Source organism: Achroia grisella, unplaced genomic scaffold, assembly GCF_030625045.1.
Source record: "Achroia grisella isolate CSIRO2021 unplaced genomic scaffold, CSIRO_AGI_Agris_v1 utg780, whole genome shotgun sequence".
NCBI lineage: Eukaryota > Metazoa > Arthropoda > Insecta > Lepidoptera > Pyralidae > Achroia > Achroia grisella.
The window spans coordinates 5,843,560-5,870,622 of NW_026713020.1; the positions used below are offsets into that span (position 1 = coordinate 5,843,560).

The 27,063-nt window shown below is 32.4% G+C and overlaps 4 protein-coding genes across 4 annotated transcripts; 2 read left to right on the forward strand and 2 right to left on the reverse strand.

Annotated features, from left to right (window-relative positions):
- Positions 1-517: 517 nt before the first annotated feature.
- LOC131850866 (serine/threonine-protein kinase PAK 3) lies at positions 518-12,890 on the forward strand. Its single transcript, XM_059201246.1, has 2 exons — positions 518-1,470; positions 9,678-12,890. Exons 1-2 carry the CDS (start codon positions 777-779, stop codon positions 10,469-10,471), a joined length of 1,488 nt encoding a protein of 495 aa, XP_059057229.1. The 5' UTR covers positions 518-776; the 3' UTR covers positions 10,472-12,890.
- Positions 11,339-20,871, reverse strand: LOC131851043 (uncharacterized). Its single transcript, XM_059201467.1, has 9 exons — positions 20,795-20,871; positions 20,654-20,685; positions 20,542-20,562; positions 20,138-20,296; positions 19,606-19,786; positions 18,475-18,725; positions 18,039-18,197; positions 17,771-17,888; positions 11,339-11,436 (listed from the first exon to the last, which is right to left on the reverse strand). Exons 1-9 carry the CDS (start codon positions 20,808-20,810, stop codon positions 11,339-11,341), a joined length of 1,035 nt encoding a protein of 344 aa, XP_059057450.1. The 5' UTR covers positions 20,811-20,871.
- On the reverse strand, positions 14,045-16,628 carry LOC131850867 (methionine synthase reductase). The gene is made up of 5 exons (XM_059201247.1): positions 16,360-16,628; positions 16,118-16,273; positions 15,668-15,904; positions 14,815-15,513; positions 14,045-14,323 (listed from the first exon to the last, which is right to left on the reverse strand). The coding sequence occupies exons 1-5, from the start codon at positions 16,474-16,476 to the stop codon at positions 14,108-14,110; spliced, it is 1,425 nt and encodes a 474-aa protein (XP_059057230.1). The 5' UTR covers positions 16,477-16,628; the 3' UTR covers positions 14,045-14,107.
- Positions 20,872-21,698: 827 nt separating the features above from the next.
- LOC131850869 (lipoma-preferred partner homolog) lies at positions 21,699-26,848 on the forward strand. Its single transcript, XM_059201248.1, has 3 exons — positions 21,699-22,578; positions 23,736-23,971; positions 24,661-26,848. Exons 1-3 carry the CDS (start codon positions 21,793-21,795, stop codon positions 24,899-24,901), a joined length of 1,263 nt encoding a protein of 420 aa, XP_059057231.1. The 5' UTR covers positions 21,699-21,792; the 3' UTR covers positions 24,902-26,848.
- The last annotated feature ends 215 nt before the right edge of the window (positions 26,849-27,063 follow it).

Genomic DNA, 27,063 nt, shown 5'->3' on the forward strand with positions numbered 1-27,063 from the left:
GAGACAAGTGGTTTTCTAGTTTTTTAGCAAAAATTGTAAGTTTAAGCTTTTTTAATAATAACAATAATCATGCCCCTAATTTAGTGTCTACCTAATGTGTTGTTGATAGAAGGAATTTCATTTTTATTCATATCATATCATTCAGATATATTATGAGTAGATTTGAATTTGCGAGCCCTGAGAAATGAATGAATCACCAGAAATTCCTATTTTATCAAGATTTATCAGCACCACAATTGTACCAACATATGGAGAAAAACGATTCATGTCAGTCAGAAATTAGTTGTCATTACATGTTAATATTCATGTAAATTTCACTGTAAAAATTAATTCCAGTATCAAATTATAAAACGTATAATTATTTAGTACGTGTTATTTATTTATATACTACTAATTCATAAAATAAAAATTTTAAACATCTACTTTGGAAGATCTCACGGTTTCAAACTTCGTGAAACGGATTGCAAGACTTTTTTTTTGTATCTGTGGTCCATCATTTCGTTTGACATGACGTTTTTGACGATTGGCATTTGGTTGGACATTGTAACTTGTGTTAAAAAAAGTTACAAATTAATTAATCGTAAAGGTGTCGGCCTTCATAATTCCGTCCGTTTCTAATTAATATAACATCGTTGAGAACATAACTTTAAGAAAAACTGCTCTTAGACGTATTTCCTATCGTAGTAGGAAATATGTAGTGAGACAACGAGATTAAAAGTGACATTACCTAGTGTTTAAGTAGGAACTTGCTGTGAAATTGTGAATAACTCGTCAAGATGAGTGGGCGCTCAAATCGTGGTGTGTTTGGGAAGCTGTTCTCCAAAAAGCAACAGAATAAAGAAGATCGTGTGACAGAGATAGGCATGCCCACAAATGTTAAACGTCATATACACGTAAGTAAGAACTCCGAGACGGGCATGTTGGAAGGTCTGCCATCTCCTTGGCTTCGGGTATTAAATGCTCAGATCACACCTGCAGAGCAAAATGAGAACCCAGATGCGGCCATTAAGGCCGTTATATTCCACATGTACCGTATGGAAAGGGAGAAGGCATTGGATGAGCCGTTCAAACCCTTTGTTACTCCTGAAGTCATCACGAAAGAAGATATGGAAATGAAAAAGCTTGTAGACCACAAAAATGCTCACCAAAGTCAAGATTCTGATCTGTCCATCGGGCAGAGCAGTGAAGAAGATAGTGGTCCAATTGACAGGTTGCCCCAAAGACAAACCATGCCAGCAGCTCCTATTAAACATGGTCTCAAAAAGAAAGATGCACAAATGGACCTAAGCGCCGTTTTGGAGGACTTGACTCTAATTGGTGAACCTGAAGAGAGTCCTATAATGAGGAAGAAGGAGATAAATTCAACATTGACTGATGAGGAAGTGTATGAGGAATTAAGAAGGATTTGCAACAAAGATGACCCTTACGTTAGATTTGAGAGAGTGAAGGATCTTGGTGCTGGTGCTTCAGGTAAGATTTGTATTAAATACTAACCAACTATATAGTCTACATTAGTAATGGCCTTGATGGTCTAGTGATCTAGATCACTGCCTTGCATACAATTGTTTTGAGTTTGATTCCTCATACAATAAATACATTTGTATTTATTGTATGATTTTTTGTATTGTCATTTTGAGTGTATTATATGTATGTAATTATTTTATATTTTTTAAGCCTTTTCTATCTGCCATCAGCTTTATGGCTATAGTTACATTTTAAGATATTTAATTGAATGATTTTGAAATATGTCAGCCATTAACATGAATCCCCTGTATTGTAAATAAGGAGTACTTATATTTTTGCCACACATTCTCTCTTGTTACATACAAAAGGGAACATCTGGCAAAAATATAAGTAAAATTATAAAAAAAGCTTTTCTAACAGTTGTTTAGTATTCATAACACATGATCTGCTTAGTTTGGAATCAGGTGAAGTGGTGTGAATTGTCCTGGTTATTATTATAGCTATTTATATCTAATAACACTAATACAAATATTAGTGATACTCATTCATTATACAAACTGCTCAGTTTCGAATCAGATGGCACTGAGTGATGTGTTTGAGAGTATTTTATTCAATAAACATTAATTCATCGGCTAATAATTCAATAATAGCATATGAATTATCATAGTTATTAATATAAGTATTATCCATGTGCCAAATTTTCATACAAGTCCACTCAAATCTTATGCGTATTTAAGTAATCATAAATTCAACATTTATTTATACACAATTGTTTAAATAATAGTTGTTAATAATAATGAAAAACGTTAGTGACATTCTTACCTGGTATTGTGTACAGTACAAAAATTTGTTTATCAGTAAATCTGTCCATATTCTGCTATCTCTGTCTGTGGCCTTGAAACAGCTTGTATTTTGACAATAATAATTCTTATTACCATCTGTATTATTTAAAATGCTGTCTGAAGCAAAAACAATAAATTCATGTGTGTCTTAATTCCACTTTAATAATTCAGAATGTGTTCGTGAAATGAAATTGTACCATCAAAACAAAGTCTATATTTCCTTCATCCTAAAAGCCAACTCCATATATGCTCTGTATTGTTTTTAAAACTTAAGATATGTTTATTGTATGTTATTCTTCTACTTAGTGCTAGTCATTAATAGTCCATAATCACTTCATAAATTACCTAGTTGGCCGGCCCTACTTTGTCTGCTTCACATTCTTTATTATATTTATCTATATATTAAAACTAAAAGTATAAATATGGTGGAAAAAAAAATTACACCAATTTATTCTTTATTGTATAGTAAAAATAAGGACCTTTGCTCACTCTGGATAATGATATTTGGTCAAAAACTTTCTAATTAAAACGTAAATACATGTGAACTCACACTCACTCACAAACACATGACTATGAATAGTTGTTATCATACACCCTAGGATTCATTCAGCAATGTATGTATATATACAAACTGTGATAATGCCATAAATAGTAGTCTTTTTTTACTTGTGGTAGAAATTTAGTGCATTGATATAACACTTACTACCTTGTCATAATGACACCTAGACAAATCGAAATATTAAAAACGTTACTAGTGTCATTGTGATAAAGTACAAAATTGTTCACAACATGTGAATTAAGGTATATTGTACCTTCTCATAGACACTATGACAAGGAATAATTTTGTACCTGATCACAATTTAGATAAACATATAATACATAAACAGTAGTGTTCCTTATTCTATAGTAAATCTATATAGTTTTTAAGTAGTATTTTCCCTGTTTCATTCAATAGATTCGATATATCGTAACTACATATAATCTTATAATACAATTACGCTTATCATTAAATGAGGAAGAATACATATTTTTTGTAGTTAATGAAAGAACTAGTCTTGTCTCGAAGACGAATTACGCGATCTAGTTTTCAAATCTTTCGCTCTTTTCCTTGTTTAATAAAATTAGTCGAATTTCGACTATAATAAATTTAACATCCAGTAAGATTATAAATAAATAATATTAATCTATTATCAATTTGACTTCAGACTTTATCAATAAACAAAATAGTACTAGTGTGTTAATAACATGGTAGTATGTGTAATGGTTTTTAATGGTATGGTATTAGTATTCTGCACTCCTCTGTATAAACTATAAGTGAAATTTCATACTTCTCCGTCCGCACAATTATCGTAAAAAAGGGTACAAAGTTTATTCCTTCACCTATTAATACATATATAATATGTAATAAAACAAGAACACATATTTGTGGCCTAATAAAATAAAAACCATTTAGGTAGAAACAAAGAAGTTGGGTGCTAACGAATTAGTTCGCAAGTCCAAGTGTGCTCACACTTGCGAACTATGATACATAAGACTACATTTGAGGGGCATTGACCCTAATTAGTAAACACTAAGACAACACTTATTAACAGGAGTGTGTTAATATTGTAAGACTATGTACTAATCTTAATACTTGTGCTACAAAGTAATAAGTCTCAAAATTATAACAGCAAATATAAATACTTGCATTAATATACTCGATACAATATTGAAACATGTAAGAAAAGAGTGTATTCCTCCATAAAAGACTGGCGACTCATCTGCAATTCCCCCGTTAAGTGCTCATGACCAACGGTAATCACTTACCATCAAGTTTTTTTTTCGGACTGCTCTAATGCTGTTGGCCGCGGCTGAGCTTTACAGCTTCGCCGGACGATAGGGGGCGAGTCCAGATAGCACTTCAAACCCGCAGAAGGACTTATGGATCGGCTGAAGGCCAACTCCCGCCTGACGGACACGACTTTAGTCAGAGGACATTGCTAGGGTTTCGAACCTCGGCTCAGGCCGTCGTGATTTCGAGCCCCGTTTGAATTGCACAGAGGATCGATCGAAGGGGAATTACCATCAGTTTTGCCGCAAGCTCGTTTACTCCCTATGCTATAAAAATCTTATCCAGTGGTTTTAAATAGCATATACTATTCACATCAATCTCTGTTCAATAATTATAATAATAATAACCCTGGACAATTCACTAATAACGCCGTCTAATCCTGAGCGAAACAGATCTTGTTGGATCTTAAACAAGTGATAGAAATGCTTAAATACATTTTTTTGTAAATAATAAAACAGCCAAACCAATACCATGCCACCAATATCAAAGAATACTCATATTTGTATTGCGTGAAGAATAGATCCTGCGACCAACGGAAGTACTACCACTGAATCGCCGACGCTGTATATTTGTCGGATTAGTTATTTTTAATTTGTTTTTTTCTTAAAATAGTACCATGTAATATTGTGGTATTACTGTCTATCTTTATAATGTTAGTATATTTTTAGTCGTATAAGGAAATAAACTTTTCTACATTCGCTTCAGCGTTTTAAAATAGAAGTTATAAATAAAACATTAGACATTGTTTTGTATAATTTATTTTAAAAAAATCTGTCTCACTTTACGTAAAAGCAAACGACAATCTAGATAACATTTTTATGCATCTTCCAATTATCCTGCATTTTCTGTAACCCTTATTATTGTTAATATTAATTATTATTAATTAGTTATTATTAAACGTAAAAACTGTATCAATTTTATTCATGAATAGCAACTGAGCAAATATTTTCAATCCTTTCCTCAACACACTATAAATACGCTTTGCCATTTCAACACGTTGACTAATCGACTAAAATTGTATATTTTGCATCCTTATAGCTTTTTTACAAGAAAAATTATAAATATACCTGTCCAGGTTACCTGTGGGATATTGCTTTTAGTAGGTATTTTTAGATAGATAAATTCTTTATTCACTAATTACAGACACAGCGTAATGAGGCACAGAAAAGATAAATTATAAAATAAACGAAATGAATGTTGCTTTACTTGAATATAGACAATCAACTCAGCATAAAATCTGCAGCGCTGATATTCTGTTGGCTCCTATACCTGAAAATATATATGTACTAAACTTCGAACTTCTTAATATGTGAAAGTCGCGTGTAATTTGTTTTTATCACATAGTGTTATTAATTAATCCCGAAAATTCGTCTATTTTAGCTTTTTTTAGAAATAAAATATACCCAATGTTCGTCCTCTTGATACAATTTATCTTCACGTCTTTTAATCGTGCAAAGGTAACAAATGAAAACAGATGTACTTTTAAAATGTTTTATTAAATTTACATACTATTGGCTGTTATAGTTTATTTATTTGTACGCTTTTACAATAATTAATATTGATAAAATGCTTATACAGTAATCCCCACACTGAGTAGCTCAAGGCTTGTGTTGCAGGAGTCAGATACGATATGAGTACAGAAACTATAACTTCATAAAGGCTTCAGTTCAACTAGGTTAATTATAATTTCACTATAAATAAATAAATAAATCTGGACAATTAAAACACCTCCATCTAGTACCACGGTGTTATGAGTACTAGACAACCGATATAAATACTTAGATATATAATATATTACAAATATTGCATCAAATCATACTCAGAAATACAAATTTTTGTACCGTACGTCGAATCGAATCCACGAACATCGGGAGTAAAGCGGAGCTCTAAAGCGTTAGACCATAGAGGCCGTCAACTATGTATAAACTATAAGAGAAATACATGTTTGAAAGTTAGAAACCGTTTGTCCATTTGTCTTAGGAGTTTTTGAATCTGTTTTTATTATCAGAAATTTCATTGTGAAATATAATGTGATGCGCTATTGTAACCACACTTTATCTAACGGAGGAAATACTGATCACATTTATGTTAAAATCTATTCATTGTACGTACAACAAAGTTTTGTGTAGGTATAATACTTCCTATATGCCAAATTACCATACATTATGATAAATAAGTAAATTATACCTATTTCAAATATTTTGTTCAAAACCTTTTGTACGATTTATAATTTATTATTTATATTTTTCTATTTTCTTTTATTAATTCAATAATAGGGCTGCACGACATCTTAGTCCTGGGGGAAGGGGATTGTAGGTAGTGTGGACTAATAACCGCATTTCTAGCAATGGTACATTCAGTCAGGTTAACCTCCACGTGGTCCCTCCTGAAAACTATCGTGATAAATTCATGGTGAATTTACCACGATGGGCTAACTGACTTGATCTCATGCTCATCTTATCATCCTCCACTGGTACCCCGCCAGCGTATACCGTTAGCGCATGCGGGTGCACCATTTCATTATCACCCATAAACATCTTAGTCCTTAGGAATAGCAACGCATGAGTATCACGGTCATCACATGATAACGTGATATGCGTAGTGCTATTCATGTATATACACTTAAGTAGTCTTAACATCAGGTGGGCTGTCTGATAATTTGCCATTCGAATGAAGCCGATGTTTAGGCAGAAGTTGACCTTCGACCGCTCCATAAGTTCTTCCGCCTCTAAAGTGCCCTGTGCACTTACCTCCCCTGTTATCCGGTAAAGGCCAGATGCGGTCAACTCCACTGAAATAGGGAAAACAAAAATGTTCGACCCGTCGTTCCGAACCTTGTTTGTTACCATTCATCAGTCATACCCGTGAACGAGTACAGAATGTAGGGACTGGTCTGCTTTAATGATTACAAAAAGGGGTTGTTAGTAATGTGGATTTATGATCTCATTGCTAGCAATGTACCATGTCAGGTTGACCTCCACGCGGTTCCCCCTGGAAACCATCGTGATAAATTCTTGGTGAATTTGTCACGATGGTCTAACTGACCTGACCTCATGCTCATCTTATCATCCTCCACTGATGCCCCGCCAGCGTAAACCGTTAGCGCAGGCGGGCGCACCATTTCATTATCATCAAAAAAAGAATTACGACTGATTTATTTTGTTACTCACCAAACTGTGTATTTATTTTGACACTAATGAATTTGGATGTTTGTATTCACACATATTTTAATTTAAAATGATGTAACCATCTGTTTAAAAAAGCAACACGGAAGTTTCTTACTCGTTCTTCTGGTGCTGAGACAGTTTTGCAAATGTTCCGAATATTTCTTTTTTAATATACTATTTTAAAAAATTATAACTACTCCGAAGTGCTTTTAAATTTGAGTTTGTTTAAAAAATTATGACTATTCAAAAGTACTAGAATAAACAATGTTTCTATTCTAATTTGCATTAATATTATTAAAGGAACACGATGTTGTAAGTTATTCTCTTGTTATTTGCATTTAGTCCAAATTTAACTAGTCTGTATATTCTTTGAACTATTATATTTCTATAGTGTAGTTCCAGTTTAAGAAAAAATAAGCACGTCATGATAACACGACGGTGATATATCTGTACGTTATTTAAATAATCATGAAATTAATTTGTTATCTGATAACGAATTATGCAGTACAATTGCAGCGTTTGTACGGAGCTCTACGGAATATTTATAATTTTTTATCAAGATTGTAAACTCTTTCTTTATCGTGTTTAATGGGTAGCATATTATTGGACTGTCTAACCACATTTAACTACATCAAACAGTTGCCTAGAATCATTATCATCACCAACATCTGCTACTACCTTATCCCTTTTATTTGGGGTCGGCGTAACAGTTGCCTAGAATATAACTACGATATTCTGTATTAGTAGTAAGATGTTTTTTGACATTTTACTCAGCGTCGTCTAGTCCCAAGCTAAACAGAGCTGATGTTATAGTTAGGTAGGTACTAGACAACTGATACCAATACATTTTTTTTTTATTTTGTAAATACATACATAATATACATAGAAAACACCTAGAGCGATACAAACAATCATACACATTAATACAAATGTTTGTACTGTGTGAGGAATCGAATCCGCGATCATCGGATAGTAGGCGGTATACATCAGATAGCTCCGATACCATTGTATCTTTGTATCATTCCATACGATGCTCGTTGTTTTAACATATATAATATACATATACGTTTATACTAAGAAGAAATAAATACCGAAGTACAGAAATGTATTTGTTATTCTAATACGGTAACGATTAAATAAACTTTACGCGTAAGAGGTGAGTACGATAAGAATAATTTTGGTTTCATCGCGAGAGGTACAATTAGGCGATTGTATAAAATTCTTAACTCACTTCTATACTCACATTATCAAGGCAGAGTATATATTGTATATATTTTATTGTATTCTAATTTCACTGGCGTCAGTTAACATGTTATGTAATACTGCGAAACATCATGTATGTACCGATCAAACATTCACTGAGATAAATAGTCGCACGAGACAGCCGTGACAAACAAACAGAGGCAGGCATTTGATAAATCTTATGAAGGTTTCGCTTTTCTTTTAGTTACATCGATATCTTAAAAGTCAAGTTTTAAACGCTTAATATTAAATTTATATTTTTCCTTGTAAGACCTCAGAATAAAGTGTTTTTTTTAAACGACTGCTAAATGATCTGTTAAATTCATCGGGTTTTAATTTTAACCGATGTCTTCCTCAGCACTAAATAGATTTCGATGTTTCTTTATATTATTGGAGGAAGAAAAGTCGAAATAATACATTACAAAAAAAATAGCTAGTCAGCTGGTCACAGTAATTTAGAGCCTTATCTTATTAGGAATCATCTATTCCATTTTATAAAATTATTATAGACCGAATAAACGAGAGACTACTACTGACTTGGTAGTAGTTGGGAGTCGTAGTATTATCAAAGTGATCTGAAGAGGATCGAAGTATATACACTACTCGATAACCCAGGACAGATGTCCTTGACGAAAGTAGGAGACTCAACCTTAAATGACAATGGAAGACGCTACGCAGAGAGAGATTTCAGTCGTGTTTTATGGGAGTCACCGTCTTTGTTGCCTAATTTTATCAATACTGAAGTTTTGGGGAAAACATATTAAATTATCCAACAAACAGACTTTGCAGACGACTTTATAAGTCGTCTACGTAGGCACTTCTGTCTCACCAATTTCTCACACTTCGATGCTTGCTTTAGTATTGTGTTTCGGTTAAAGGGTCAGATTAGTCAGTGAAATTAGCGGGTCAAATGATGACGTGAGTCTGTGATGCTGTTCATCTAAATAAGCGACTGAGTCGCCTATTTAGAGCTTTCTATTAGATGGGTAGTTAGCTTGTTTGCCAGTCCAATTACTAAAAGAATGCTAAAAAATCCATCAATCTTCTCGGCAGGTCTCTATCATTCTAGTTTATAAGAATAAAACTGCTTTCGATATCACCTTACCAAATTCTCTTGTTTGTTTGTTCCAGGTGTCGTGTTCATTGCGATCGACAGCAATGACAACTCGAGAGTGGCCATCAAAGACATCGACTTGACCAAACAGTCCAAAAAGGAACTAATACTCAATGAGATCAATGTACTGAAGGACTTCAACCATAAGAACTTGGTGAACTTCCTCGACGCCTTCCTAAGCTTTGACCATCTTTGGGTAGCTATGGAACTGCTCGATGGTGGCTCTCTTACTGATGTTGTTACCGAAGTCATCATGAAGGAGGGACAGATAGCAGCCGTGTGTCGAGAGACACTTCAAGCCATATCCTTCCTTCATTCTAAAGGCACCATACACAGGGATATAAAATCTGACAACGTGTTACTCGGCATGGATGGCTCTGTCAAAGTCACCGATTTCGGATTTTGCGCCAACATAGTCGGCGACGAGAAGAGGCAGACTATGGTTGGTACGCCATACTGGATGGCACCCGAAGTGGTTACAAGGAAGCAATACGGGAAGAAAGTCGACATATGGTCGCTAGGCATAATGGCCATAGAAATGATAGAAGGAGAACCACCCTACATGAAGGAGACTCCTCTAAGAGCGCTGTACTTGATAGCAGCTGTGGGTCGCCCCAAAATACCAAGGTGGGAGAACTTATCAGCAAATTTCCAAGACTTCCTGGACAAGTGCCTGCAAGTGGATGTAGATATGAGGGCAACAGCGGACGAACTCCTCGAGCACCCGTTCCTTGAATGCGCCATGGAGTTGAAGACCTTGACGCCACTGATCAGGGCGGCTCAGAAAATACTTCATAAGAACTATGAGTGAGACACTCTTCCATTCCCGTTTTAACCAATTTTATAGCAATATTGCAGTTTTGTATGTATTTAGTATTAAGCTAATTTTCAGGTGCCAATTTTGTAGTTATAAAAACATTTTTTCGATAAAAATTGGTTAACAACGTACTAAAAAAAATATATTTGCGAAAGAAATTTTCTATTACATTTACAGAAGAATTGACAAAGTGCTTAGACTGCGAAAATATATAAGTATAGTAATGTAGTAAATATATACGCGCTCGTTTTCGAACAGAATTTGATATACATTATATACAAAATAATTGTAGTGGAATTACTAGATATAGTTTTTCACATAGGTAGGTGTTATATTTATAAAACTATCAAAGTATTTATTTGACAAAATTCAAAGGCCGTACAAGCTTTTGTCTTATCGGCAAGCCATAAAGATACATTATCTGTTCTGATATACATAGATATTAGATATGTTACATCACACTGACATATACAATTTCAATTATACAATATAATTGAAAAACTAAACACGTATATAATACTTATATGTACAATATACTGCCATTATTCATTTAGAAATATGTAATTTATTGGAAACTATGAAAAAAATTACTTAAAAAAAATCTGTCCATTATTTTTGTAAAAGATATCAGGCATTTATGCATATTATTTTGTCCTTACTATATTTATAATATGTAATTATTTTTTATTACTATGAATAACGTTTTGTTTCATCGTCGTTACGCGAACATCTTTACAAGATTTCTGTGTCAATAGATAATAATGTTCTAGAATGTTCGCTTGTTTCCGTAAATCTACTCAAATAGGAACTAAAACATTTAGCTGTACACCTATTGAATATCGGTGAATGAATTTCATTATTTTACCAAAAATGTACATAATTAAATTTAACTAGTCTTAATTGTTCATCGGTATCAATTTCCGTTTGTTTATTTACGACATTTTTCCGATCATTATCATCTTTATATTAAACAAAACTATTGTTAATTTCAATCTTTCATATCACTCACATTCCTTGGATTTCGATTAACAAATTGGTGTTTCCATATTTGGATACTACAAGCCTTTATAGGTATGGATATTTTAAGCATTTTTATGATAAGACTGTATGTAACTAATCGTATTATTGGGGGTATTTTAATGTATGTTTGAGACAACCTGCCAGTATTGTAAGCTTATAATCATTCTTAGTTTACCTTCAGGCATGCGTCTGAATATTTTATACAAATTTATATACATACATAAATTCGTATCGGTTACATTGATTTACAAAATCAAGATTCAGAACACGTGTGTCATGGAAGAATTGCACGCACGTGGAGTTATTCTTGGAATTTAATGTATAAGCGAAGATGTGACGATTGTAATGCCTATCTAATATTTACACAACTCGTTTTCTAAACTACTGCAGTTAAAAATATAATGCTCTAACTAGAGATGAAGAAACACGATAAACATGATAAGAGAGAAGCGGATAATATTATCATCGTGGGATAAGGAAACTACCGGCAGATTGATACTATTCTCGTGCACAGTATATCAAATTGAATATATTTAGTTATCTGTGGAATCGAGAGTGTATTGTAGTTACGATTACTGCTTACACAAAACTGTACTGTGTAGACGAAACAATATTACCAACAGTGCCTAACTTAAATTCACATATTAAGGAAACCTGACACTTAGTAACCAACGAATGCGGAAAATTATGAGAAATAAAATTAATAATTTATATATAAAAATTTTATTGCTATGTTTAGGTCTCGAAACCCATATTTTATTTGCATGAAATTTCCAATACAACGACCAATATAATGACTAATTGAGAACTATGAAAACTATGACGATATATTTTTGTTATTAATAATTTTTCCGTTGTATGAAGATACTATACATCACAGCACATTGCATATATATGTAAACATACCATTGCATGTAACTAATGACCATGGCACTTGTGTCACAAATGCCGCAATTAATTCGACACAAGTGCAGTATACCTACGTTAGTATAAAACCTCAATGACACAGCAGTAACCGTTTCTTTACTATTTTAATGTGACGGCAAAATAGTAACCTAAATAACAGGTTTAAACTTACAAATAAAAATATGTAACATGTCTGCAGAATGATAATTATGTCAAGATATTATCTTCATTGTGTTTGTAATAACAGTTTTTCTAATCATGAAGCGTTTCCAGTCGGTTATTCTAAAAATTAGTTCCTTATTCAAAGAAGCATAATTAATTATGTTGTTTTAAACAATTGGTGTTTTGTGCGAGTAGTTTTATGTTTAGGGGATAACAACAGGATAAGAGATATCAAAATCATCATTAGATGAACTTAAACGCTACTCTGTATCAATCATAATAAAAAATAATAATTCAACCGGCCAAATTTAATAGACCTTTCTCTCTAAGAACGTATATAGCGCACAAGTACATATTAATGTGGGGGTTATAATTATTGTGAACATGTAATAGGGCCCACAATGTTGGTATTGTTGTTATGTTACATCTTTCTATCTAGTTTCTGTCTCTATTTGCTATTTTTAAAAAAGCCGTATAATGCATCGCATATGTTGTATTTTAAATAATTTACTGTACGGGGTGGGAATTAAATACAATAACTAGTATTTGTCGTAAAGTATAGAATGCTAGTTAATGTTTAATATTCGTTTGGGCATTTATTGAATTATCTCCGCCGCGAGTGCCTGCGCTTGGTGAAGCGAACTTTAGATGTATGTAGTGTATAATTTGCAAGCGCAACGAAAAATCATGTAATGTATTGAGTATTTGCTATACTGCTGTAACTAGTTTGTAAGTTTATATACACCAATGACACTTTTTGATCATTTTATTATAGATTTGCCTATTATTAAATTATTTTTGTAAACTTTATTGCATTTGTTTCATTTACTTTTAGTGGAATAAGTCATTGTTACGAGAAAGGTATTTATTTATAATATACATATGAATTGACATACTAAAACGTTCAATATTTATTCTTTTTATCTATGAACACATTTCAATTTGAGTAATTTTTGTCATGATATATGGCAGTTTTCATGGCACATCAATTACCTCTTCAGTCGTTTCATTCAATTAGAATGAGAATACATTCATAATATTGTATAGAAACAGCACGACGGCGGCAAAATACTGGTAAGAAAATGTAATAAGTAACTTAAGTCTATTTGGCGCTAGATGCAGTTGTAAACTTCATCAAATAGTGTATATTTTGTAAAATAATAGATACCAGCCCCGGTTTCGTATTGCTATACATATTATACAGATAAACCTATAGCTAAAAACTGCAGTAAAATCCGTTACATACTTTAAAAGATCTAAGCAAACAGAACCGCGGAAGAGACTTCATTTTATAGTATGAAAAATGGTGCATAAATAATTTGTAATATTATCATGGATTTTAGGATCATCTAACCTAAAGTATGTATGCTAAATCTATGACTTTTTCACCTTTCAAAAGCAAGATTACATGACAGCTGCTTTACAGGTTTATTTACAAAAAGTAAAACTACAAACAAATTGAAAAGTGAAATAAATTATATTATATAGTAATAAATAATGTATTATATACATAATTAGGTGTATGTATTGAATCCTAAGAATTTAATTCCAAGAATCCATTATATATCTTTTTTCATTTTGCATTGCACATAGAATTTTCTTTGCTTCTTCCTCAGTTTTATTATCATGTGTCATGAAACACTTTATTATAGTTTCCTTTATTTGTACTGCCATATTTTTTAAATCTCCAGCAACATATATTGAAGCTCCATCTTCTATCAACTTTATGAGATCCTCTCCATTTTCTATCAAGGCATCCTGTAATAAAACAACCATACTTATTAAAATAATAATACTTATTATGTGTAGTCTGAAGATAGATTTTTAAAATTATTACATATATCAGTCTATTTCATTTGTCAAGCAATTTACTTTATAAAATGGGTTTCAGTTGAAGAGTGAGATGGAAGTGAAATTACAGACATTATTTCACTGGAATAGAAACATGAGTAGTATTATCACAAGATAATGTGATGTCTTTGTTCTGTTCATGTTCATATAGGATCCAGTTACAACATATATACTGATTGGTCTTCACATTGTTTGTCATTTCAATTACATAGTTATTTACTACTAATACTATTTAAAACAAAACAAATACAATATTTTAAAATAGTTTAGTATATTAGCAATGAGATTTAGCAAATTCCAGTCAACAATAACAAAATAATTGATACACTTCAGAATAGCACATGGAAATAGAGGTTTAGTCACATTTATCTTTATTAAACATGGCAAAAAACAAGTACCTGAATATATTTGGCTCCATCGCCACTAACTCTTGAAAATGCTGTACTCAATTTATTCAAGGTTCCATTCTCTATGAAATTATTTAATTCTTGTTCATAAATAAAATCTAACAATGGGTCTCTACACCCAAAAAACAACCATGCATAACCTAACTTTGTTTCAGGATATTTGTCTTTAATGATTTGCCTCTCTTCTAAGAATCCAATGTATGGTGCTATTCCTGTGCCAGGTCCTACCATTACCAGTGGATTTTCATTATTTACAGGTAATGAAAACCCTAATAAATTCTTCCTCAGATAAATAGGTACTTTCTTATCATGATTACCACAAATACTCAAGTTCTCCATTTGTTTGTAAATATTTAAATCATTCGAAATCAACTCTTCTAGCCAGCCAGTTGTAAGTCCTTTCCTGTTATTCAGAGTGATTACTGAAAAGCAAATTTTCAATTCATTTCTATTTTGTTTGTTTGTATTTATTATTGAATATGGTCTAGGCAATAATTTAGGTAGATTTGATAGGAGAACTTCTATAGGAGGTTTACATGACTTGAACATGGTAAATATGTCTAGAATACATACACCATGATTCAAAATGTGAGTATTGTATGCCACAGAGCCTTCTTTACTGCACAGATATTCCAATATTCTCTTCTCATTTTCATTTTTTGTATACCTTGATAAGGCTAAGAGAAATAGCTGAAAAATGTAAACAGTTTAATCTTAATATAAGCAGTAAATAATTTATATATTTTTTTTACATATTAAATCTCAACAACTTTATATTATGGTTTAAAAAAAGAATAAAAGTGTAATATATAAGAAATATCACATGTAAATGTATGATAAATACCTTTTTGACAACGCTCCTTAGATCCACGCAATATCTCAGTACATGGCTTAATGTAGATTCTACAGGAATATTTGCGGGAACTTTAGCTCCTTTTGTACTGTTGATACATGACAATTTATATGGTACATTCAATTGTGTTCCTAAATTTAAACGGTCTGTTATTAAATTAACATCCTGACCGGTATTGTGTGGAATTATAGCTATTGTATCTCCTGGTCTAAAGTTAAAATTGCTGCCCTGAAAAATATTAAAATATGTCTATGATTAATCACACTAAAATATTTATTATGTTTATGTTGTTTTGTTATATATATTTGATCTTCTACCACATTATTAAAATAGTGTCACACTTTTAATAACCATTAAAACTTTAAATTTTTTTATATAGCTGATATAAAGACATGTTGTTATATACACTTTCTGCTGTACTTATATAGCGTTAATTTGTACCTGTATATCAAAAGTAACTTCATAGACGTCCTTGCAACTATTGTCAACTGCTGTAAGTCGCCTGTGATGAGAAATATTAGCGAAGAATACATCACTGGCAGCGAAAGGTAAAGGTGGCTCTATCACACTAGAATTTGTAGAAAGATTGACAAAATCCTAAAATAAAACAAAAATATTTATCAGTTATTATACATTAAAGAACTTAACTTACACACAAACAAAAAACTGTAAAAACGACTTACATCAATGTTTTTGTATTCGAGTTTTAGGTTAGTTTCCTTATGTGTTGGTAAAGTAAAATGATTCAACTTAGATGATTCCTCAATAATGTCTTGAAAATCGTACAACAATACCACCATTTTGTCATAAATTAAAATTGAAAACACAAATAAAACATACAATAAACTTTTAAAAGAATCGAGGCAACCACATTTTGTTTTATTGCGAGAGAGACAAAATGAAAATACTCAAATTGCTAGAAGTGAAATGACATTACCAAAGAATATTGACGCTCATTTTTTTCGGTTTTTCCCTTTTTAGGGAAAGGCAAAAGGACTCAGCCCATACAGCCATATTCCGGTCACTATGATAATGACATTTCTTGATACTACTGGATTGACAAGTTAACTAAAGCCGAATTACTTTAAGAAATGCTTAAAATAATGTCGCTTGTTAATATTTAATTAAATCCATAACACTTTTTTCTCGATAGGTGATTCTACCCATTAATTTGTATACTGCAGAATTTTAGATACCTACGCATTGAAACACAAGGAGTGTTGACTGACTGACTGACTAAAACTTTTTAGTAAAAAGTAATGTTGACAAATTAATAATAACAAACTAAAGATTCACGTCTACTGCACATAGGGTGACCAAAAAGAATGGTATAAAAATAAAGCTCAAAAACCTATAATAGCTTTTATTAGAAATCAACACACAATATCCGAGCCGACTGTAATCAAAAGGATTTTTATTGGGTTGTTTGGGCTATTGTCTGGTGACTGTAGCACCTGTAGCCCTGCGACTTACATAGATCTATTGTGCTCGCCCTTTTTCATAGTTCGCTACCTAGACCCGTCAGGGACAAGAATTGAAGAATGTTCTTAGGAGCGATGGTTTTTATCTCCTCGGGAAAGAGTGTAAACTTTCCAAAGGAGATATTTTGTTTATGCATGAGTGGACTGCAACTATATAGGATGTGTAGTGGCGTTTCCTCTTCAGTTTGGCAAAATCAGCAGATTTTTGTTGTGCATAGGCCTAGTTTTGCGATATGCTTGATTAATTTGCAGTGTCCAATGAGGGCTCTAGTCATCATGCATATGTTGTTTTTACTCAATAGCAATAGTCTATTGAAGTACTTGTTCGAGTAGCCCAATATTGGGGATTAATCAAAAGATACTAAAGGAATGATATTACTGTTAATTTAACTAAAATTAAACAATGTCATAGATTTACGAATTCTTATTTTAATCAAACGAATGATCAAAGGAATTTAGCAATAATTAATATTAACGTATGTAAACTTAAAAATCTTGAGTCTTCTTTGTTACTCATCATGTGCAACTGAAAACAAATTATAATATTGTATTATTTGATGAGTAATTCCAATAAAGGTATTTCTATTATGTAACTGCTAATAAAGATTCTTACTATCTATTTGAACTCCAACATCCTCAGTGTTTCCTTCCAGACACTCGGCACAAACTGTTGTTTCACATGGATCCTGCGTAGAAGTTGGGAAGGCAGGAGTCATTTCCACTGGTGGTGGCTGAAAATAACAATGTTAATAGAGTTACTACAACCAGTTAATATTTGAACATTATTGCCGTACCGAGTATCTATTGCTACTAAGCATTCGCCGCTGCTTTATTCCTGTTAATATATATACAAATATAAAATTTAGTATTAACATCATTACCTCAAGACGATATAGATACGATAAATAACAAGGATCCCAAGATGTGCAAAGTGTAGCATTATGCATCATGTCTTTTCGAGGTTCATCACCAAAGTATTCAAATGAAATCACGATATTGTTGTCAATCGCGCAGTCACTCAAAAAATCATCTACAGAAATCTGAAAACATAATATAGAATGTTTCTTAAAAGTTAAGGTAAATAGTAAAAAAATAGTTCTGAATTATTCCTATAACAATACTTTCTTGAATGATATGTTCATAAAACCGTCGGATATTTTTAAACATGGTAATAGATATAAGTTCCTATTTTAATACCAATTCATATGATATCAAAGTGGCAGTTGTAAGAGGATTACTAGTTGCACCAGATATATCGGGCAGATTACTCTATATAGTTTGTCGTCGTATTTTGTAACGAATTGTAATAGTACCAACCTTAATTTTATTTCCGCAATCCAACGTACCGTTCTGAAAATAATTATTTTCTCTATCACCGTTACCGAGACAGAACATCCAGCCTTCATGAAATGAATACTCAATAGGTGCCATTTCAGCTTCAATGCAAGGATCTACTGGGACTGGTATTGATTGTTTGCCAAAAGTACATTTTCTTTCATGCATATTCGCTTGCACCCTATAAGCATTTAGATCAGGTTCAGAATTCTCTGGACATGTGAAATAGTTACCTGAAAAAAACAGACGTGCTAAAATCTGAACCTTATTTAGTCTGTTATACATAGAAGTTTGTGAAACTTTTCAAATGTTATTCTGTTATACTAACGACCTTTGGAGCTGTATCAAAAGCTCAATATGAGAACTTGATATTCATTCTGTGAGTATTTACTTACTATGAGCATTTGACGACCTCGGTGGTCCAGCGGTCTAGTACACCGCTTTACGACCGATGGTCGCGGGTTCGATTCCTCGCACGGCACAAACATTTGTATTCATGAGTATGATTGTTTGTATCGGTCTGGGTGTTTTCTATATATAATATGTATGTATTTACAAAAAAAAAAAAATATCTATGTATTTGTATCAGTTATCTAGTACCCATAACACAAGCTTTAGCTAGCTTAACTTGGGTCTAGATGGCGCTGTGTGAATTGTCCTAAGATTATTATTATTATTATTATTATTATTATGAGCGAATAACAAAGAGCTGTTGTCTTAATCATTCGATTAAAAAATAATAATGACATTAAAATTATTTTATTAATAATATATAGCATTTCTGTTTCAAAGACCGTTACAGATAAACATCTGTACAGCGATATCCGTATATCGATATTGCTCTCATGCTCATAATCTATAGCGACGGACGGAATAGATTTATTAGAATGCTAGCGACTCGTGCCGGCTCCCACGAATGCATTACAAATCTTTGAATTTCTCGACTTGTTCTACACTATCACACATGTATTATACATATAAACCTTCCTTTTGAATCACTCACCCTATTGCTGAAAACTGCATTGAAGTCCGTTGTGTAATATTAAGATATATACGAGCAGACAGCGGCGGGGAATTTGATTTATACTATGTAAATATAAATAAAAAACTTACCGTTCTGTATTATATAAATAGTTTTCTTTCGTGAACTAATGACGGTTCTCACTGTTAAACCATTGCCGCCACTTTTAATGTTCTCCATAAGAACTTCTTGAGCTGCACGCTGTTCCCTTGACCATTTAGCGGCTTCTTCAGCTAAAATCTGTCTACTTACTTTACCCGGAGATTGAGTTGACTGCAAACATATAAATTTTAAGTTCACGTATTTATAAATTGTAATATTATCTAATTCAATATTTAGGCAAATTTTGAAAGGGAATAAAACTTTACATATTATAGTTTATATATTAGAATGCATAATCTATATTACTGTGAAGTTTCATTAAATTTAATTGAGTAGTTTTTGCGTAAAACAGTATTAGACACCCATCCATCCATTTATACTTACAAACATTCGCGTTTATAATAATAGGAGGAATCTATTATTATTTTAATTAATTATAAGCATTATCCAGTGTTTTTATTATTATTGTGGTAAATTAGGAGTAATTTTATAGCATTATTGATACACGAATTAAATAAAAACCTGTGGTGGGTTTTCCATTATAACGTGAGGACGACCAAGAGTGTGCTGCCATATTAATTGTGCTGCTACTTTGTGTTTAGAGCTATGGTGTAGAGGTTGAATCTGCAGTATACCATACCAGGCCAGCTCTCTATAAACACTGTCTGGAAGGTAGCCGGTCTAGAAAAGTAACATTCAATAATTAAATATTAGTTATTATAGAAAAATCAACTCATCGAATTTTGTTCAGAAGATATAGTCGACCAAATACTTTAAATAAAAAACCCCATGCTGAAGCAGTTTTTAATACCTGATAGGGATTAATTGAAATTAACAAACAGTAATCATTTCACAGTTCGATTTAAGTAAACACACTTTACAAATGAGAATGTTGGAGTTCAAAAATCATATTCTAAAATACTTACTGGCATAAAATCCATATGCCACTGTAATAAGTTAAAAAATAGTAATTAATATTAGATAGTTAGATGATAACGTATTTGTTTAATGATATATTTCACTGATTAATATAGGTACCTCTTCTTCAGAAGGTTCTGTTGCACCAAATTCTGAAAATAATTATGGGTATTCATGAAACTTAGTTATACCCATGCGAGTTTATATAAAATAAATGTAACGGTCCATTTAATACTAGTATAGATAAAGAAAACTACAAACCTTCATCATCTATCATTACGTCAGATTGTGCAAATATAATCTAAAATATAAAAATAATGCGATTAAATTTATTGCACAGATTATTACAAATTATTGGCTGATTTTATGTTTTACGTAGATGAAACTTAATTACTTATCTAACAAAATGACTCATAGTATGCAAATATGATAGACATGATAGGCTTCAAATAAATATCCTTTAATTTTTAATAAAAGGTTATATAATACTAATAATAATTCACCTGCCAAACAATTACGTAATAAATTAGATTCACAAAACTAGAGCCCATTTGCATTAGAAAATGTAGATTCAATAAAACCAATGTAAACTAACAGTTGTTTTTCCAAATTACTGTTGTTATCTTAAGTCAGCATTTTTAGTAATAAAATTGGAATCACTAGCTATATTCATTACTTTGTACTTGTAGTAACAAGTCCAATTATTTTATGGCGATAAAATATTGTTTGGACCAATTACGTGATAAGAAATAACTTTAATTAAATTAAAGAGAGTTGCAGTTCTACACATTGTTAAACATTACTATAAAAATACTTATTTATTAGTCTTGTGATTTTTATTAACAAGTAGGTGTTTAGGAACCAAATAGAATTTTGTAGTTAATATTTCATAACCTCCTAATTTAACAAAATATAATAATAGAGACGACGTATACCAATTGTATAGCATCACTAAAAATCCCCCAATCGTCAAAAAAGTAGTCACCCGATATTTGTATCTTTTCTTTTATAAGTCGTCTGTATCTACTGTCTAAATAATATGTCTGGCAACATTAAACAGAGTTTATGTATCGGCTGATCTGAGATGAATGTATTGATCTGAAAAAAATACAGTCTCTATGATCTGTACTGTTCTAAACCTGTAATTTATATTTAAACGAATTATTTGTATTTTTTCAATTATAAATAATCATGTCCTAATGCCAGTTTAATATTTCGTTGAATGTGTTTCAAATAAATAAAGTGATAACGAAACAGGAATGATGAATGCGTTAGATAAACAATTGACTGATTTAAGAATATATGCAAATGAATTGGACTCGAAATTACAGGATGATATAAACGCTGCGAAAAGGAAACCGTCGATCCCTCCGAAAAAAAATAAGGCACCGCTGCCGCAAATACCTCAAAGTTACACTGTGAAATCTGCCTGTGAGCCGTCGTACTCCTCAAGACTCGAGTACGGCAGTCGAGCGAGTTCTACGTACTCTAATTTAATACCCGTGAAGAGTTGTATCGTGAGAAATACAGCCCGAGCGAGGAGCGGTGATGTACTTCTGTACAGTAACTTATTGCCTCCAGGAGGTACGAACCACGTTTACTCCAATATATCACAAAGGAATGTGGCTGAAAGCATTTACGGAGATCGAGATGCGAGATCCGAAGTGTCCAGGGTTAGTGACTTAGGTGCGCAATCGAATTATAGTGAATTGAGACGTCCTGGTTCCGCGTACCCGCCTTCATCAGCGTCTGTTAATGCTCAGGACTTCTCTACGTATGGTGGATCACAGACATCTTCAACATATGAGTCACTGTATGAGCCTATAAACCCTAGACCTTGCAGCCAACTATCAGGGACATCATTGTATGCCGGTTATGTTGGAACAACTACGGAGCCAACACCTGAGCCTGATGAGGAGTTATACTGCGGGAATTGTTACAGATGTGGTGAGAAGATCATGGGTGAGACTACAGGATGCACTGCTATGGACAGGATTTATCATATTAAGTGCTTTTGTTGTCAACATTGTGGAATAAACTTACAGGTATGCATTATTAGATCTTTATAAAATTTTATGTTTTAATTTTATATTGTTCTTAGTATGGGAACAATATAAGAGAAATATAAACATAAAATTTCAGCTTATCACTGTAATAGTCTTCATGTATCACATGTGACTTCATGTACTTAAATTATGAAACAACAAATATTTCTATAACCTTAAACACTATAACATGTCACAACATAGGTGTTTTAAATTGTATGTGTTATCAAACATATGTACTAATCTATGGTTATTTCATTTTAATTTCAATCCAATACAATATGCTTATTCAAAAGTGTTTAAATGTATATTTGAATAAAGAATTTTGTATTATATTCTATGCATTGATATATCTAAATGACCATCTCACTTTTGCAAATATGCTCATTTATTATTTCATGGTACAAGGCCACATGTGATTGCTGTAGCTCTTACAATGCCCCTTCAGTAATGAAACTAAATATTATTTAAGGTAACAAAAATAACTAATAATTTTAGAAGTAAAAATCTATTCAGTTAATTTATGTTATTTTATTTTTCGGAGTTACCACATGTATTTCTATTTTTCTTAAATATGATACAATGCACAATATCCCAACATGAATAGCCTCTGTAGTTTCTACAGGTATTTACATTCTTGCCTGACAATTTTCTTTTATATACTGCAATTAAATCATTGAGCATTTAGCAGATTTCTTGTGAGTGTCTGTTGACAGGAGAGAAATATTATTATTGTACAAATTATTTAGATCTGAACACATGAAGTGATTGCTGTTTAAAATTCTCACTTCAAAAAGACTTCATATATAATAATTTACATTAATGAGGTATATTGTTCATGTGTCTTTTTCTTCAGTTTTGAGGAGCAGGATTGAGTTGGCTTTTACTAATGGTCACCCATTAGTAACCACCATATTAGGCCACCTCTATAATCAAACAAGACAGGAATCTGTCATTTTATTTACAAACATTAAATATTGTAATACCTATGTATACTTGTGTATATAAATAAATTATATACTATATTGCCTGCAAACCAGCCTGTGTACCTACTTCCCACATTGTATGTTTCTTTTTCCTTTGTGTATGGGTGGTAATCTGTTAATGTTGGCAATAAAGGTTTTATCTATCTAAATATTTAAAAAAATATCTTCCAGGGCCGCCCCTTCTACGCGGTACAGTCGCGTGCACTTTGCGAACGTGACTACCTCGAAACATTAGAGAAATGCTGCGTCTGCGGTGATCCGATCCTCGACCGCATCCTCCGGGCAACGGGTAAACCGTATCACCCCCGCTGTTTTACGTGCGTCGTATGCCAAAAGAGTCTAGATGGCATCCCGTTCACAGTGGATGCTGTTAATCGCATACATTGTATTGAGGATTTTCACAAGAGGTATGATACTATTACAACAATAATAATATGAATTGTTCAATTGAGGACAATTCATCTAGTACTAAGCTAAGCAGAGTTTGTGTTATGTGTGCTAAACAAGGGATACTTACATTTTTTTCCATGTGATTGGTAGTCATGATAACACTCATGCATTGACAATCCAGAGCACGAGTAATATGTCATGCCGCATATCTTCTAATATTACTGCCTACAATTAGAATACAGCATACATATATGTATTCCAATTGTAGGCATTAGTATTACAGGAAATGTGAGACAGAGCAAGCTACTTGGCGGTAAAATAACTTACTTAAATACTGTATTTTAATTCAAAATTGAAATATAGTAAATTATATTATTATTTAATATGTAATTTATTTTAACACAGAACATAAGCATCACCAGAGCAGATTCGTTACTAATCTAAAGCCTTACTTTTTTTACCTTTATTCATGTGTAGGTCTATTACATACTCTTATCATATGTTAAAATCCATCGTCACTTTGGAGTGCTTTCGAGCTAAGAAAAACTGACAAGCTCTTAAAATATTCCTTTCAAATGAGCTTGTACAAGATTTATGTATTTTTTAATAAAATTAGGGAGAATATCATGACCAGCATATGCTATTGTATTTTTGTTGAAAGGAAATAATGTAATCAGTTACCGTAACCGGAAACTTTCCTCCACAGATATGCGCCCCGCTGTGCTCGTTGCCGCGAGCCTATAGTCCCAGAGGGGGGCGCAGAGGAGACTGTTCGCATTGTCGCACTTGACAAGAGTTTCCACATCGCTTGCTACGCGTGTGAAGACTGCGGGGCTTCCCTCTGTTCCAGGCAAGAAGGACGGGGTTGCTACCCTCTGGACGACCACCTATACTGCAGAGAGTGCAATGCGAGACGTATTCAAGATTTGTCCAGGAATATTAATTGAGGAGGTAATCAAGGAATTCTTAAATGTGGTCTGCGACCCGAAGACTCAATTTGAAGATCTCAGTCTGGTTTTTTAATGTAGAATTTGTTAATCAGTGTGATTGATTCAGAAGCAATGTAAGCCATGTTTTGAATGTAGAAATGTAGCTGAAGAATATAGAAACTGAATGTATGCCTAACTTGAATAATTAATTTTGTTGTCAGTTAGAAGTACTTTTATGTACATATGAATATATATTGTATCATAGTTATATGATTAATCGTACACTGCAGGACGCCAGCGAGCGAGTGCTCCACAATGGCATACCAGGTTGCGCTTCCAATCGATTCCCTGTCCAATTCAAACGGGAATCGAGGTTTGAATCCCTAATGATGCCCTCAGATATCTCGTATCCATCAGGTAAAAGTTGGCTCTTATCCGCTCAATAAGTCCTGCGGGTTTGGAGTGCACTCTGCACTCGGTCTGATTTCGTACAGTGAAGCTGTAAAGGCCAGCCGCGGCGAACAGCGTTCTCTTGCGTTATTCTATCTATTGCTGAAATCTGCATTAAAATACGTTACGTAATTTAAAAGTTATAAGTGAAAAGACAGTGGCTGCGACTTTTATTGTACTATGTTGTACAATAAAGTATCACAAGCAAACAAATGAGATTTTGAGCTAGGTACGTCCTCTATTAAGCCTCTGTAGCAGGACACTTGTTGGACCTAATAAATGTATTGACGATGTTAGCATGTGATGGTTGTGTGAATATCCTGTTAGTTCCTTAATATTCAAGATATATTATTGTGATTTATTTTAAGTTGTTTACTTGACATATAGTTGAATAAATATTATGTAAAAATATAAAGGGCATGAGGTCGATTATATGAGACCCATCATACCTCCGTATAGACATTAACCTGTAGTTTTTAAGAAGCCATAAAATCCCGTTTTGTCTAATGTATGGAATTTATTTAGAAATTAATAATGCAAATATATATATATATCGATTTATCTACATTATACAGAAAATATTAATAATCTTCAATGATAATAGGAAATGTATAATTTTATTAAAAGAAACTGTAATCCAGTAGTACGTTTTTGTATATATTTTTTCGTTTGTGTTTTGTTTGTCATAACGAATTTTGGTCATTTTACATGAAACTGTATGCAGTTTTATTTTGGCAGTATGCTACCAAATACTATTCCTTGATAGTAGGTAGTTATAAAAAACAATCGAATGTAATAATTATATATGCATGGTAGATGACATACATTCCTATACGCATTTACATAATTATAGAAAGGCTGTGTAGCTCTGACCACTTAATTAGCAATTTATTTTACAGTATTATTCCTATATAGGATCCTATATATAGGACTTCAATGTGATTTATTATAAGGTTTGTAGCTCTTATGTTTATAGCAAATAGAACTGTATGTGCTCTTAATACAAAAATGTTTATTAGTGTATTTTACTGACAAGAATCCCAGATATAGAGTTGATTAATGTCGCTAATTTAACGAACGAAGAAATTGAATTGAAAATCGTATATATTTCGAGAAGGGAAAAGACGGATATTAACATATAAAAAATACGCAGATGTATGAACATCGAATTATACCTTGTATTCTAGTTTAGGTTTTATTTTGCGCAAACAACTTGATTAACTAGACAATAGACGAATTTGTATACGTTTATGTAAAAATTTTATTACGAAAATCATGCCGTATGAATATTGGCTTCTAGTTGTATGTTCGTATACCAGTTGGAGCCTTTAGTTCATGGTAGTACTCTGTCTAGTCGTATTTCTATATCTGCGGATGAAATCTTTCTTGCAGTGCCACAAGTAGTCGTCGCGGTTTCAAGTTATCCACGTCTAGAAAACGCCACCGCTATTATTATGTGCTTAATGCTTAATAAAAAAATAATTAAATATTATTGTAAAAACTAAACTTTCCATTTATTTTATTTTAAAAAGCATAGTTGTACTGTTATCCGCCATAACTTAATTGCAATAGTTTATTTATTCTAATTATTCAAAACTCTTCATCATGTATAATCACACTTGTGGCATTGTAATTTTACTGTAAAATAATATTTTCCAAGTATTAATTTCTAGCAGTATTATTTTGTTTGACTGCTCAAAACCAAAAAAAGCAATTTCAACATAATTGGC